Here is a 16358-nt window from a genome sequence, read left to right as displayed (position 1 = left end):
ACATTTAATCACTGCTGTAGTTTATGAAATGGAAATGTTCTGAAAGCTGTACAACATGAAATTTCAATGACTGTATAATAAAAAGTTGTCTAAGTCTAAGATTGAATCAATTTTTTTAATTAAAACATGTATGTGTGATTGTTCTCAAAGGGATCATTTAAATTCTATATTTTATAGATACCATATATGATACAGACAGTGAAAGTTGCAGAAATATCAGAAAACTATGTAAATGAATGAAGCTCAGTTCATTTATGAAGCACCAAGTTACAACAAATGTAATCTAAAATAAAACATTTTCAATTCAATTTAGTTATGGAATATAATTTAACCAAATTAAACCTGAAGATAATTTCAACTCACTTTACTTAAATCTAACTTTGGAGTCAGATTCAGATCCAAGGATTAAGATACAGATAGATTTGAACTTAGTTGACCTTTTTAAGGCTAATTGCCCAAAGTTATCTATCAAAGAAAACCAGCTGCAGCATACAGTGATAGACATTAACCCTTAGCAGCCATTGGGATATAGAGTCTCAGTTTTAATAAACAGATATATTTCAATCTCTGGTAGATGTTAAATCAAATACATATACATATATATTTTTTAAGTTAATAACCTTCGGATAAGGGGTGATACTGATAAGAGAATAATCACTTCAAAATATCTACCTTGTATTTTATCTGAAATAAAATCAAATCAAATATAATTAAAAGCTATTGCTAACTGATCCTTTCAGTTTATTTTATATGGTATATTTTGCACTTACTCAAAAGAGTGGGACTGCATTATAAAGAGCATAGACCTAGGTTATAAAGTGTGTGGAGGTGGAAAGGCAGCAATTAGAACAGGTGCAATAAAATGACTGAGCACATCTTCATCAAACTGATTAAGGTTCATTAGTGAGGCGAGCACTATGTCAAATCTAATTCACTGTTTTTACCAAACATCTTCAAAGAAGGGTGTTACCAAAACACCCATCAGTGAAGGTGTGTTCATAAACCTAGGTTTATATGTGCAAGTCTAATCTGCCATGAAAAAGCAAAGGCCGGTAATGCTATGGCTTACTCATCATTTGATGAAAGAAAAACCCACAATGATCATACAAATAACTTCAATCTGACAAAATTGATAAAAAAAAAACTAAAAAAAAACTATGAAAATTAACAACTGAAACTCTGACACTGGTTTTCAAACTTTCAAACTCTTCGAGCAAACTGAAAATTATTTGGCCAAAGAAACATGTTAAATAAAGGTGTGTCCACTAATTAGCATCACAGGTGTCTACAACCTTGTCATCAGTCAACGGGCCTATATATAGGGCTACTGGTAATCACTGTTCTGTTTGGTGTCACTCAACATGGACCAGAAGGAGTGAAGGAAAGAGTTGCATGTCAAAGCATCTTAAATTTAAAGGCTATTAGACCATCTCTAAGCAGCTTGATGTTCATTTAAATACAGTTTCACACATTATTCGGAGATTTAAGATCCATGGGGCTGCAGCCAATCGCCCTGGACATGGACACAGGAGTAAAACTGATGATAAATCAAACAGACAAATAACAGAAATGGCAAGAAACCAGAAAAACTTCCAAAGACATTAAAGGTGAACTTTTTTAAATATAATTTTTAGGCTCTAGTGGTCTTTATTTTTGAGAATCGGCATCCAGTAAATGGGATTAGAAGGAGAAAGACATGCAGCAAAGGTCACCAGGCCAGGTCTCAAACCTGTGACAGCCGTGTATGGGACCAAAGCCTACAAACAGGGGTCGGATGCCTAACCTCCGTACTACCGCCATGCCCTGTTAAGGGCGAACTTTAAACTGAAGGAACATCAGTGTCAGATCACATCATCTGTCATTGTTTTGGCCAAAGTGCACTTAATTCTAGACACCCAAGGAGGACACTATTGTTGAAAACAAATCATAAAAAAGCCAGATTAGAATTTGCCAAATTACATGGTGATTAGCAGCAAAGCATCTGGGAGAATGTCATATGGACAGATGAGACAAATATGAAACTTTCAGCTCTCAGTTCACAGACAGAAAAGTGAAGCATATCCTGAAAAGATAGCTGTCCCTATTGTGTAGCATGGAAGCTGAAACAAGAAAAATTTATATTTATATTACAGCAGCAGCGATACCTTTTCAGAGACACTTAATGTTTTTGGAAAACAGACATATATTTCAAATCTGTTGAGAGAAAGCTTTAAAGCATCATATTTGGTTTTCTACATATGTGGAACACAAATGCCAACCTTTCAAACGTGACATGCATTCCTCTTTTTTTTTACCCTCTTATGCTCATCTATTCTCATCCATACCTTCTCCTTGTTTACAGACACCATTTTGTTTTCCATTAGTATTGTTTGCGCAGAGTGTGGCCCCATTTTCCTTATGTTGCACAATGTTAAAAATCTGTGTCAGTAAATTTTGCAGACACAGAGTTAAAAACCAGGAGGAATGTCTCTTTAAGATCCTTTCTAAATATCATAAACATGCCCTGAGATGTAGCAGTTGTAGTATTTCGATGAGATATAACAGCCACCGGTGGTGTTAGCATTAGACCTTACAGCATTCATGGGAGTGCAATGTCCATCTCAGAGATGGAGCTTTAAAAACATTTGCCCTTCTTGCTTTGAATGCAAAATAAACTCAAATGCCACCAAAATACATCCTACTGCAACAATATAGATGCATTCATCAACCTATCATCTATAGAATATTCATCTACACTAGGGTTGTGCTATTTTACCAAAAACTTTAATTATTTCCTTTTTGTTTTCTATTTTTGTCTTTACCAAAATGGCAATTTTATTTCAACTTCCCTATGCACTAACCAGAAGCATATACACAAACTGTTCCAGGGTTTTATTGTTATCATGGCATTAAATATTCTTTCTTCTGGAGTTGTAGGACTTTATCCTTGGAAAAGTCACTGCTAGTTTACATACTCAACCTGAATAGAACAAATAGGTATAGACTTTTAAGCTAAAGTGTCTCAGCAGCCACCTTGATACTGTAAGTGCAGTCTGAAAGGGGCTGGTAGTAAAGCTGGAGGTAGTGATTCATGGCTTGTTTCTTGTATTTTGACATGTTGTATTGTTAAAGAAAGGTTAATTAAATAAAGGAGATAGAGAAAGGAAGCTAGTTGCTACCTGTTACTAGTGCACAAACCATAGGGACCTCCAGACATTCCTACCTAATGATTAGGACCTATACAGCTTCTCATAATCCTTTGCATGACAAGATGTATAGGCACAGCTCATCTCAAAGAAATGTAAAAAAAAAAAAAAAATCCAAAAACAATATTTTATCACATATAGGCTACTCTGTGTGACATAAAATGCTAAAGGCTGTCTGGGTTCAGGACAGCAGTCTATAGTTCCTTACTACCCACCAATGTGCTCACTGTTGACCCCATGAAAGGTGAAGGAACAGGAGATAGAAACAGGAGAGAGGGGCTACTATTAGCTGTATTCAGATAAAGAAATAGATCCTTGCTCTAGTTGTAAATCTCTCTTTCCTTCTGTGTGAAAAAAAACACTTAAAGTGTATTAACAGTATCTTAAAAACGAAGTGAGGTTAGTGTCTTTGTTTCATTATTAAAAACAAGACCTAAAAATGAGACCATCCACCACCTCATCAGGAGGATGCCCAGGCGTTGTAGAGAGGTCTTTCAGGCAAGTGGAGGCGACACACAATACTGAGCCTCATTTAACCTGTACTAAGGACATTACATCAAAGTTACATAAGCCTGTAGTGTGTTTTTCCTCTTTAATTTTGTGTGACTCCAAATCCAGGCCTCCATTGTTTAATAAGCTTTATTTCCTTTGATGATTTTTGTGTTCTTTTCTTGTCAGCACATTCAACTTTGTTCAAAATGAAGTATTCAATGAGAATATTTTATTCATTCGGATCTAGGATGTGTTATTTAAGTGCTCCGTTTATTCTTTGAGCATTTTATTTATGATTTTTGATTTTTCCAATCAGCTAATACACAACAGCAAAATCATAACTTAAACCGTAGCTCTGGCTGTATATACAAAGGTTTATGTTATTTTATTATAACAAATTTCAGCTTTTATAAATATCAGAAACATCAGCCTTTTTTTAATTGAATATTTTTCTCTGTATTTCCCATTTTCAATGAGCAGCTCAAAGAAATAAGCCTCTTGTCATATCTACCTACGATCCAGCGTAAAAAATTCTTGATGACAAAATATAACTTCTAAGAATCTCAAATAAACCTAATGTATTAAAACATTTGGAATTATTTAAGAATAATATGTCTTTTGGTCAAAACAAGGACAATGGGTTTTGTACTCAAGACACATTTATCTGAACTTAATGCAATACATGATGATTTATATAAGAAATGGGGAAAACCTAAGAGTAAGCCAAGGTCAATGTCTGCATGCTAATTCAGAAGAAAAAAAAGTTACAGACAAAATAAACTTAAAGCCCTATTCAGCTGGGGGGAGATATAAGGCTGAAAAAAAAACATTTCAAATATCACATTTTGTACATAAAAATGACAAAAATGAATAAAAAAGGCAGCATCTCAAGCAGAAAAGCATGGTGGGTGGGCTGCCATCATTGTCTCAAATAAGCTTCATTTTGAGCACCCTCTTCAGTGTGACATCATCTTTAAAGACCACGGACATTTGATGTGGTTGCAGCTGAATCATTAACAGGATCATTTTCCCTGGCTTTCAGATGATTGCCTGTCTGCAGAAAGGACAAACACACACCAACACAATACACAAACACACACACACCCACACAATACACGCACACACACACATCATGTATGAGTCATAGCTTCACCCCAATCCAGATCTGTGTTTGATCCAAATATGAAGATCCAAACATGTTTAGAAAAAGGTGATGATGATGCTGATGATCAATACATTTCCATAAGTCAGATGATAATGTTTTTATCTGTATTTGGATTAATGGTGGCCAGATATATGATGTAAAAGCAGCAGTTGGAAGGGATCCACTCAGTGTTGTCATACACATATATATCACAGACTAAATAATGGCCCTTATCTAACGGTTGTTTAAAAGGGGAATGCATAAAGGACAGTAGGAGAGAAAAGGAAATACAAATGCAATTTAAAAGGGGCTAAGGAGGCAGGAGGAGGTTGGCAGAAACGTTAGGATAAAATAAATCTGTATTTGAGTTAAGCTTCTTACTAACCATACCCACCAGTACTCCCAACCCCCATTTCAACCTTCCCCAGCCGCCTTCAAATACTTGGAAAGGGAAAGTGGAGCATCAGTTAATAAACATGAGGTTCACACTAAAGGAGGTTAAGTAGAAGAAATGAGGACAAAAATGACTGGATATACTACATCTTTTCCAGTATTGATGGACAAGCAAAGTAGGGCTGGGCAATTAATTGCATTTGCGATATAATTGCAATTTGGAAAAATGCCATTTTCAAATCGCAGAGGCTCTCAAACGTAGTCACAACACATTTAACAAGAGTAAGAGACTAAATTCCTCCGTTAGGGGGCGGTAATAAGATTAAAGTTGGTATGCTGTTGCACAGAAGGGAACACAGAGTTGCAGCTAGCACCAAGATCTACACATTATAGAAGAAGTAAGAACTTTTTCATGTAAATGTATCAGTAAAGTCCGGCAGTACTCGATTCTGGAAAAGCAGGCTTTCGAGGTCATGGAAAAACTGAACCCCTGGAGTCAAACATCAATATGCATGTGTTTAGTGCAATGCGAAATCGAAATAAAATCACAATCGCAATATTGGTTGAAAATAATCGCAACTTTGATTTTTGGCAAAATCGTTCAGCCCTACAGCAAAGGGAGCTGCAGCGACTCAGGATAAGATTGGAGAATAAGTTGTCATGGACTCAATTTAAAGCTCCTCTGGTTCACATTTTAAAATGCAATTAATCCAAAAAATGGAAACAAATGCAATGCTGTGACAGGAGCTGTACTTGAAAACAAAAAAATATATATATATATTTATATAAATATATATTTTTGTTTGATATGTCTAGGAAAGAATACCAACTCTATAGTTCCTTGCCTTTTTCAAAATAATCTAAAAGCCATAAATGTCAACATTTATTTAACTTTTATTTGAGTTGAAATTGTATGGAAACATATATTGATTTTTTTTTTTTACTGTATCAGACATTACCATTACCAATATCGGATTAAAACATCCCCAGTAAAAACTGTATTTGTCTCTGAATAAGCCAGTTGGCTTAGTTTTAGCTTCACCTGGTTCATTTACAGTAAATGTCTCCTTTTAAATAGCTTTTTGCTATCTTATATTCTGCTATTAATCAGATAGAATAACAGTCAACAGATCACTCAGTAGGCGAAGAAATAATCTGTAGTATATCTAAAGCTGCGTTTTTAAGTGGGTCTCTGAAAATTTGTATGTATTTTGTTTGACAATCTATAACCTGATAAATTCAATTTTGTAATGTTAACATCTGTTTGACAATGGACTGATTTGAATGCTTTTAGGTTGCATATAAAGGTGGAAGAAAATATAAAGAAAAGGAGAGTCTAAAAGACAGAAGCATTAACCTCACTAAAGCAAAACATACAATTTTATCGATTGGCTATTATTTTCAGACCCGTTTTGTTAGGAATCCAGTTTGAGTGGGTTGTTTTGTGTTTGTCTCTCCCTCCAACACCAGGTGGTGCCCTGTCCTCGTTGGCCCTCTTGCACACCTGCGGCTCATTGGTTCATCACTGAGGAGTATTTGAGCGATTGACTGCCACTACCTCGACGCCAGAGCGTTTGCCAGTTTTGGGTACTCTAGCCAAGCTGAGATTAGCTGAGTCTAACCTGAGCTTTGTTTCTCTGAGATTAACTTTGTTTTTTGTCTTTGCCTTTTGGCAGGAAGCCTTCCTGCAAACTGGAAGTTTTGCCTTCTCCCCCTGGAAGGATCTTTTGTGTTCACACTGATCAGGGGAAAAACCTCCACATGACCAGTTCAAGTTCCGTTGGAATTCCAAGTGGTAGTCCGCTCAAATTACTCCTCAGGGTCCAACCCTAACCAACCTGTCCGCCCTCCAACGAGGTACCCTTCCTCTGGATAAACCCACACTTTCTGGATTCAAGGATAAGTCTGAGACCCCCTCCAACGTGAGTCCTGCTTCCTCAATATTCAAGAACACAATCCAGTTTCCTACGGCAACTGAACTAACCGCTGTGAACTTCCCTTTCCACCTCTAGTTTCAGCTCTCTGAGTTCCAGATTCAACTGCCTGTGATTCTCCTCAATAACACTGTTAAACTTCCCCTTGGTTCTCTGAGTGGTTTTCTGCATGTGGGTCAGACCACTAAAAAGCATCATGGCATATTTTTTGTATTTTGCATTTTAATACAGTGAGAAAATGGCCTTGATTATTTTTTAACTTAGAAACAACAAAGGAGACGTGCTTGCAAATACACTAAAATGTAAACATGCCCCTATTTAAAACATTTGTATTATACAATAATACCTAGCTCAACCTAGCTGTTTAAACATATGCTAATTGGCATAATTCTTTAATTAAAATAGCATAAAAATCACAAAACTGAAAAAGCATTCCTAACACAAAAATAATGCTATTTCAATTATTTTAATATTTTGGTCACTGTATAACCAACCACTCTGTATTTTGATGTGTACTTTTGATGTGTACTCATTCTCGTTAAGCAAAAATGTAAATATATTGTCATAAGAAAAATAAAGGAATAAACTAATCCTATCTGATAAATAAATCGCATATCTTTTTTATTTTCACTTCATATACTTTCACATGAAACTGCTTCCATTTTCAAATTACGATGATGGTTGTCCTGATCCCTGATTGGGCAGCTGCTCACTTGAAATTACAACCCAGCTAACAAAACTAAGTAACATTCTTATGCTTATTTGTCTTGAAGTTATGAAGCTGCGTTACATTGCAGTAGATCATAAGCAAAATAATAGAAAAATAATTTAAAACAGAAAAACGTCCCGAGGACGAAGCTCGAATGTTGTTTTCTGCTTTTCCAAACTGCAAAAACCCACAATTGGAGTTCAGGATAAATAACCAGCGCTCTTTACAGTTATCGTAATAATTATCTATTTGTGATAAGAATTTTGATATATCCTCTAAATAACAAACTAGAATCAACAAAACTAGTTGAATTGTCAGATTTCTTTTTTTTTTACTATTTTTCTTTTTTTCTGTTATTGTATTGCATTGGAGAATTGAAAAACTTGAACAAGATAAAATGTGGCTCTACTACGAGATGTTTGAAGTTATAAATCATATTTCTAATCAAATTTAAATGTATATATTCTTGAAGAGTAATACTGGTGATCGTGGGGCTATGGTCACTATGGTAAGCAGTCACATCTATAGAGCTACCTAAGGAAGACTGCGCAGAAGTAATGTTTGGTTTTTTTTAATTGTCACTTTTACTGTTATCATGATAGTATCACCCAATATCGTGATAAGATTTGAAGTGCATATCACCCAGCCTGAATTTCAAGCTCTCTGTTTGTTTTTCTTTAGATGTCGTTTATGAATCAATATCAATTAGATCTAAACAGAATGTGCGACTAGCCATCTAAACCAAAATCTAGCAAAAACAATGTCAAACTTATTTTCCTCACAAACCTGAAGAGCATCTTTGAGAAAATGTCATAGAATCAACAGAATGAGCTTTTAGAATATACTATCACATTGAGGTATTTATTATTCTTTATTTTAAACAAACAAAACAACTTTCTATTATTTCTATGACAACATATCTGCAACCAAGTAGTAGAACCAGGTGGAATATCTGTCTTTAAAAAAAAAAGTACATCAGCTGAACAGATCTGCTAAGGTTTCATTATCCACCTGAAAGAGGCTTCTGCCAAAACAGAAGGAATTACAGTTTATCATAAATTTATCTAGCAAAAACCCCAAACAAAAATGAACGGCCCGTATCATGGATTATGCTGCTGACTGGAAACAGAGTCAGGGTTATATAAGGTAGATTAAACTACCACACCATTTACACCTCTGATGAAAACATGTGTTCGTATAAAATCTGAAAAATTGGGAATCATCAAGTAAATACATTTAAAAAAACCCTGTGCCAGACTGAGATTTTCCCACAATGTTCACTTTGGGCAAAAATTAAAAAGTTACAATATTTATGCAGTAAACACCATGTTATTTCTACTGCCGCTAAAGTAATAAACCTTATTTATTAGTAATAATTACAGTAATAAGGCTGAACTTTGCTCATTATTCTAATTCCATGGTATAAACTTCCCAATTTTATTATTACCACAGCTCTGCCTCCCTTTAGTGATGAGTGACTGTTGGGCTCCTGAATATTAGATTATTATATGATGCTCATATTCTAAGGAGAAATAGCAAAATAGGTGACTTTAAATCACTTCCCTTGTGGGCTTCCTTCTTTCATATTCATGGAAACTGTGTATCAATCTTTGCTGCACTCAGCTACCAAAAACATTTTCTGGCATCTCATTAAAAAATGTTTATACCTTTGGGGGGGGGAGTTTAGTTTTTGTACGTTTTTGAGCAGAGACACATGGTAAACAAGATTTCCGCATATCTGGATTGTCACGAGTGTAAATAGTGAACTTTCTGATACCATATTTATGTCATAGTATGCTTCTCGCTCCGGCTTTCTGCCAACACTACAAATGTAAACTATGGAAGTCATGAGCATATCTCTAAACAATTTGATCATTACATTTTTTTTCTCCAGCTTTTATTGTCATTACACTGTCACAAGTACAGAGCAACAAAGTTCACTCTCTGCATTTAATCCATCCCCTTGGCAGCAGTGGGCTGCCATTGTTCGGCACCCGGGGAGTGGTGTGGGGTTAAGGATCTTGCTCAGGGACCAGAGTGAAGTCTTGGGAGTGGGACTCGAACTCAGAACCTCAGGATTCCAAGTTCTATGCCCTATCCACTAGTCCGCCACTAGCTCTACGGTCAGTTCTCGGCATATGAGAAAAAAATCAGTCGCATTGATCTTACACCATCCATCTTTAAAAGTGAGATAATCCCTCATGAGCACATGGCCTGGATAGAAAACCCAGCAGGTGTGGCTGGCTAATATGATTGTCTCCGTGGGCCATGTGGGAGCAAAGAGGTTCGATGAGACACTGATGCTGAGTATCTATCTATTCTGAAAAACCCTTATTTTCTTCAATTTATTTGCAAGTGGCACTGTTTGTATAAAGGTTTTGGTGTCACATTGCAGTTTAAGAACAACAATATTTTCTTTTTTTTTATATCAAAGGTATGGCTCACCACCCAGGGTGCTATTTCATCAGGAGGGAGCATGAGCTCATATCAGGCATTGTATTGCTTTATTCTGTGGGGATAAGCTTTTCCTGTCACAGTTTAAGACTATATTTGATCATCTCTATTTCAAATAATATTAGTAATTGGCTTTGATTGGCTTTGATTGTTCTACAATGAACCAACATTATATAATAACAGGTTTTATACAAATAAACAAAACACACATTTAAAAGCACCTTCTCTGGTTTTATGCCTGTGCTTTTCAGAAATGTAAATATATGCATTGGAAAGAAATAATAAAAGTTACTCTCACACTGGTTTACTAATCAGATCCTGACTTTATTGGAATACAAAGTATTTAAAAAGACAAAAAAAAAAGGGGGGGGGGGGGGGTTTGTGTAACTAAAAGATGGCCTCACCCATGCTGTCTTTCACACAATCAAAAACATAAACAGCTTAGGCCAGCATCTCTTCAACATAAAACGCTTTAGTTTAATTGTCTTTTCTTTGATTTTTGCTTTTTTTATTTTATTTATTCAAGCTGCAAATGACATATCTCATCATATTCTGCTGACCTTTGCAGCTTTGCGGCAGAATTCATTGAAAACAGCTTCATCACCGGTGGGACTTCCTGAAATCATTGTTCAGCATCATTGTTGGGTTGGACTCAACAGGGCGTGGGCCTCACACAGAGGATGCGCAAACTGCTGACTATCCAGACACTTTAAGATCCAACATGGTTCATATGTGTTTTTGGTTTTCCACATTTTAAATCAAATAAAAAGTGTAAAATAATTCCTATTAGAGGCGGCTATTCATAAAGTCACATAGTGCTGCCAGGGAGCAGCATCAGCTGTCTGGAGCGCATGGATGCCCACAGCAGGTTATTCCAAACCTCTATCACCAACAAAACATGCGTGTTTATGTTTGCATCATTAGAGCAATAGTCACATCCATGCAGCTATAGGCTGCTAGCGTTTGCTTAATAATTGGTCAGTATTAACTGTGAAGCCTTACCTGCATCCAGGCGGAGAGAGGGAATGGAAAGTGGATAGAGAAAACATCTCAGCCCTGTCCGCCATCTTCTACCGCAAATGATTAAGAGAGATTGCAGAAAATCAGCTGCAGTCCATGAACAACCACAGGGCGCAGGAAGGACGCGGACAACCCGGGTGGTTGGCTCTCTATTTAAAGGCCCCGCAAATGCGCGTCTGGCCTGCAGCCTTCACAGTCAGATGAGGCTCCTCAGCACCAGCAAATCTGCATTGAAGCATCCACACAGTTCAGACAAAAAGGGAAGCAAAAAAATAAAAACATTCAAATGATGATCCTTGGAGGCAGCGCAAAACGCCGCGGATGTTTCCCAAGAAATGTCCACGGGAGGCAGGATGCGCGCAGCTGATTTGACCGCAATCCTGGATTTGCTCTCCAAATGTCTGCTGCTGGTGATGATGCTGGTGACACCGAGCAGCAAGAGGGAGGGGGCAGCAGTGCGGAGACAGGAGAGGAGGATGGAAGAGGAGGAGGAGGAGGTGCGGAGACAATAATATAACGTCAGTGTCGCTGCTGTGTGAGCAGGCTGTCCCAATAGGATGGAGAGGGAGGGAGGGGGGATTTAAAGCCATACTCTGGAGCAGAAAACCATCCAAGATAAGATTATTTTCTTTACCAAAGGGTCAAGCGTTTAATTGGATATCAAGAGACAATAAATGGAGTTTAATAAAAGAAAAGAGCCGCATACTAATGCAAGGGTTTTGTGCACATCATATTTTTTTGGTTTCCTATGAATACAGCATATTTCACATCCTTTTTCCATAATATATATGGTATTCTATGGAAGAAATGTAGACTCCATAGAATCGAGCCCCCTTTAAAAGTAGAATTTATATATATATTTTTTTTTTTTACTTTAAAGAATTATTTCACCAGAAAAGTATTTAAAAACAAATTCAGGCCTGATTCAGAAATTTACATGTAAAACATTTGCAGAAATTAATTAGCAAATAACAACCTGTAAAATGTCTTGACCTTTAGATGACTCAAGCCAAGCAGTGGCGGTTCTAGAAACATTTCCAAGGGGGTGGGCAGACAGGGGCCAGTATGCGCTCAGGGATGGCCAAAAAAACTGATAGAAGCTGGAAAACCAGTCCACAGTCAATCTATACTGAGCACAATAAACTAACAGGAAAATGAACACCAAAAGATCTATATTTTCCAAATAAGTCACTGGAGACATACCACATTTTCATGAAGACCCTTGCTAATAAAGCTAGTAAATATTTATGCATTGGTCTTGAATTAATGTATGGTTCTACATAATAGATGCATTGCATAGCTTAGGCAGTTGTGGGTTTTTTTTTATTTATTTTTTTATTTTTTTCTTGTGTCTCAGGTCTAATATGGTTAGAAGGTCCAAGAAGGGTCTCCATATCTGGTCAAATTTAGCCAATGTTCCATGATCCGAATGGATAATTTTTTCAGGAGTACAGCATGACAACAGTATATTCGTAGTTCTCATTAATTATAGCACATTGTTGTGAATCATTCATTGCAGTATTCTTGCTATCACTTATTGGTAAACATAGGAAATTGCTCATGATGAAATCAGTACTGCCCCCTCTTGGTTTAGAAAAGAACTGACCTTCCAATGGTGATGAATTACACTCCAGTGGGACCAACAAATCACCTGGCAGAGGAGGCCCAGGGTGTCCAGTGATTGGGTAGGGGTGGCTAAGAAACCAGGCTGCTATGCTGAATCCGGACAGCCCTTAGCCCTACAGACATCATTACGAAGAGACACTCACAGGAATTATGCTTGTCAAATTGAGATTGCAGCTTTCTATAAAACAATAAAAAATAAAAGTTACCCAAGGCTGACGCCATCATTCCAGAATGTATTAAGTATACTATAATTGACAAAGTCCATGTCGTTTGAAAGAATTGAAGAAGAGTGATAAAAAGGGAGACGCAGCAGGTTGATCTAATACTATGTGGAAGTTTATTAACAGATATTCTATACCAAGCCATTCCTCAGTATTTGTTATATTGAAAACATTAACAAGATTTTTAATTTAATCAACCCAAATAAAAAATCCCTGTTTAACAATATTACTTAGTGGATAAGAAAAATGATATTTAAAAACAAAAACATCTTCTTCTCCAAAGGGAACTGTCAAGAGCATAGCAGGTCAAAATCTGATAACGTTATTGTAGTTTTAAATTGGTGTAAAGAGTTTATTATAGATTTCTTGTGCACATGTCCTAAAATATAATGGATACTTGAGCTTGGCAGGGGTACCCGGGCGGCTTGTCATACAATTCCCCTTATTTTCAATTTCAAACAGGTATACTCATAAAAATGACTCATTGGATTAACTCAACTTAAAGGCGGCAGTTTTTCCATCTAATACATCTTTGCAAGCTGAACCAAATTCCCATTTATCTGTATGGCAAAACAATTCTTTTAAAAGGAAATTAGTACATTAACCAAAGTTTAATATGTTTTGCTTGTTCAACTTAATAAAATCTAATTCTGTCTATCTATATTCTCCCTGCATTAAATGAAGTTATGTTCAACTAACTTACAGCATTTAAATAACCCAATTACATATATATATTGGTTTTATCAACTCAATTGCATCTACTTTATGAGCAGAAACCATTTTTGTTAACAAACATGCATGCATGTCACATGGCCAAAATAACATCAGTAAAGACAGAGCTGCATGTGATGATGGATCTTGGCCTCAGCATAACTTATGGTTTTATTTGTGTGAAATCGGGCAACAACTAACTCCACCATCTCTTTTAGATCTACAACTACCTGCCATGCTCGTTCTCTAAGAGGTCTGACAATTAAAGGGCAGAATCTTAGCAAAGAGCAATTTGTAAATTAACCTAAAATCCTTGAGTTCACCTTGTAAGCTCACAAGGCAGCCTTATAGTGAACTTGGGAATTTAATATTCATTTGCATCATACATAAAATATTCATACATATTGTATTACATCAATTAAATATTACTAAACAATTCTGGAATCAGTTACTTTGGGTGTGTTTGATGGTAAGACATTGTGTCTCCTCAAATAGCAGCTGCAATCATTTTTTTTTTAAATTGCAGGGAATCGAGGAAAAAAATCAGATGAAACGAGATGCACTTAAAAACTTCAAACACTGTTTAATTTCAGATTTGGAAAATCCTTGTGCACGTGGTAAATTTTAAGATTAGCGTATCTGTCACCCTTGAATTTGTAGTTTGATCAATACAGTATGACAAAAAAAATGTTTTAGACAAACATTCGGCTGAATTACAAACGCAATTGCCCCCCATTTGCACCTTTTTTTTTATAAGATCTGAGCCAGAATGATCAAAGAGAAGTTGCAGTTGCAAGAGGTAGACACAAGGGGGCAATATTCGCTGATGATGTACCGGTCAACCTAGTGAGATTTTAGTGCTTTATTGCCTATTAAACAGTTTTTAGTCTATCAGGTTATAATATAAACATTACAGATACACAGGTAATGGAACTAAATTGTACATATTTAACTTAAAAAGTTACTATATAAATTAAGACTTTGAGAGAATAAAATACCTGGGTGACTTGAGATTTATCAAAGCTTTTTAAAACAAATTATGAGACATTGTCATTGAGATTTAGGGACGATTTACATAGGTGGAGTCTAATCCCCTATTTAAGTCTAACATCCAAAGTAAACACTATTTAAATTTAAGTTCTCCCTACATTACTATACCTGTGTTTAGGACACTTCCAATCCAACTACCGGAAAGTCACTTTATGGAGTGGGATAAACAGATAATACCTTTTCTTGGCAGGAAAAAAAAAAAAAAACACAGATTAGGAACAGTGTAACTAAGTGAAGAATGTCCCCTTCCTTTATTAATGCATTTCAGTTTCATTATGCATTTTAGTTCATCCATCAGAGGATTTACAGTTGCAAGAGTTAGACACAGGGGGGCAATGTTCGCTGATGATGTACCAGTCAACCCTGTGAGATTTTCAATGCTTTATTCACTCTTAAAAATGTTTTTAATCTATCAGGTTATAATACATTACATTACACATACACAAGTAATGACACTAAATTATAAATATTCAACTTAGAAAATTTAAACTTTGAGGGTATAAAATTCATGGGTGACCAAAGATTTATCAATGCTTTTTAAAACAAATTATAAGACATTCTCATTGAGGTTTAAGGATGATTTTGCATAGGTGGAGAAAAGAAAAACACAGATTAGGATCAGTACAAAGCAAATAGAGGGAATAAAATGAAGAATGGCTCCTTCTTTAATTAATGCATTTCAGTTTCATTATGCATTTCAGTTCATCTGTCTTCTGTGCTGGTTCGGTAGAAAGACGTAGAGAACAGGAATGTCATTGAATTTCCTCTACAAGCAAACTAGATAGCCTGAAAACTGCTGGATTAAAGTAACTCTCAGTATATGGCACAAGGTAGTTAAAATTGAAAAAAGTTACTTTACAAGATACTATATTTATTCAGATGGTGTGCCTTTGATTATAATTTTTCTCCAAATAAAAGGCATGGTGATTATAAATCTTGCATTGAAAAAGATCTAACCAGTTCATTTGCAATGTTTTTTTGTTTTGTTTTTTTGTTTCCAAGCACTTCGGAACAAACACAAGTGCTCTAAGGATTTCTATCATTATCACCCAGTAAGACCAGGCTTAAGTCATACGGACACAGCTCTTATAGTGACACTGAATATTAAGTAGAGTACTATAGCGCAGTTGTGACTCAGCACTGTTGCCATTTATTTTAAAAAGGAAAGAATATATCATATCACTTCTGCTCTGTCACTTTATTTTTGACATCCTGGCATATTAGAAACGTTTTATTTTCATTGGAACTATATACATCATATTCACTGCACTGAACTCATTAGATTGCACATAATGCATAGAAACTGTTCATGGAAGTAGGTAAGCCTCTGATAAGGCTGATAAATCAATCTAGAGATCCTCACAGGACTTATTCCATTTATTCTCTTCTCTTATGGTGGCTTCTACCATCTCCTCCCTC

The 16358-nt window shown here is 36.0% G+C and overlaps 1 protein-coding gene across 2 annotated transcripts in view; it reads right to left on the bottom strand.

Moving 5' to 3' along the window:
* The window catches only part of mapk8ip2 (mitogen-activated protein kinase 8 interacting protein 2), a 39421-nt gene extending 27608 nt beyond the window's left edge, over positions 1-11813 (bottom strand). For both annotated transcript variants that reach the window (XM_015381917.1, XM_015381919.1), the window contains exon 1: positions 11314-11813. In XM_015381917.1, coding sequence (XP_015237403.1) covers positions 11314-11378 — 65 coding nt within the window. In that variant the 5' untranslated portion in view covers positions 11379-11813. The remainder of the gene's footprint in view (positions 1-11313) is intronic.
* Positions 11814-16358: the final 4545 nt, after the last annotated feature.

Source organism: Cyprinodon variegatus, unplaced genomic scaffold, assembly GCF_000732505.1.
Source record: "Cyprinodon variegatus isolate N-32 unplaced genomic scaffold, C_variegatus-1.0 Scaffold244, whole genome shotgun sequence".
Classification (NCBI taxonomy): Eukaryota; Metazoa; Chordata; class Actinopteri; order Cyprinodontiformes; family Cyprinodontidae; genus Cyprinodon; species Cyprinodon variegatus.
Note: the sequence above shows the minus strand (reverse complement) of the source record. Positions and strands in the feature narration are given on the sequence as shown.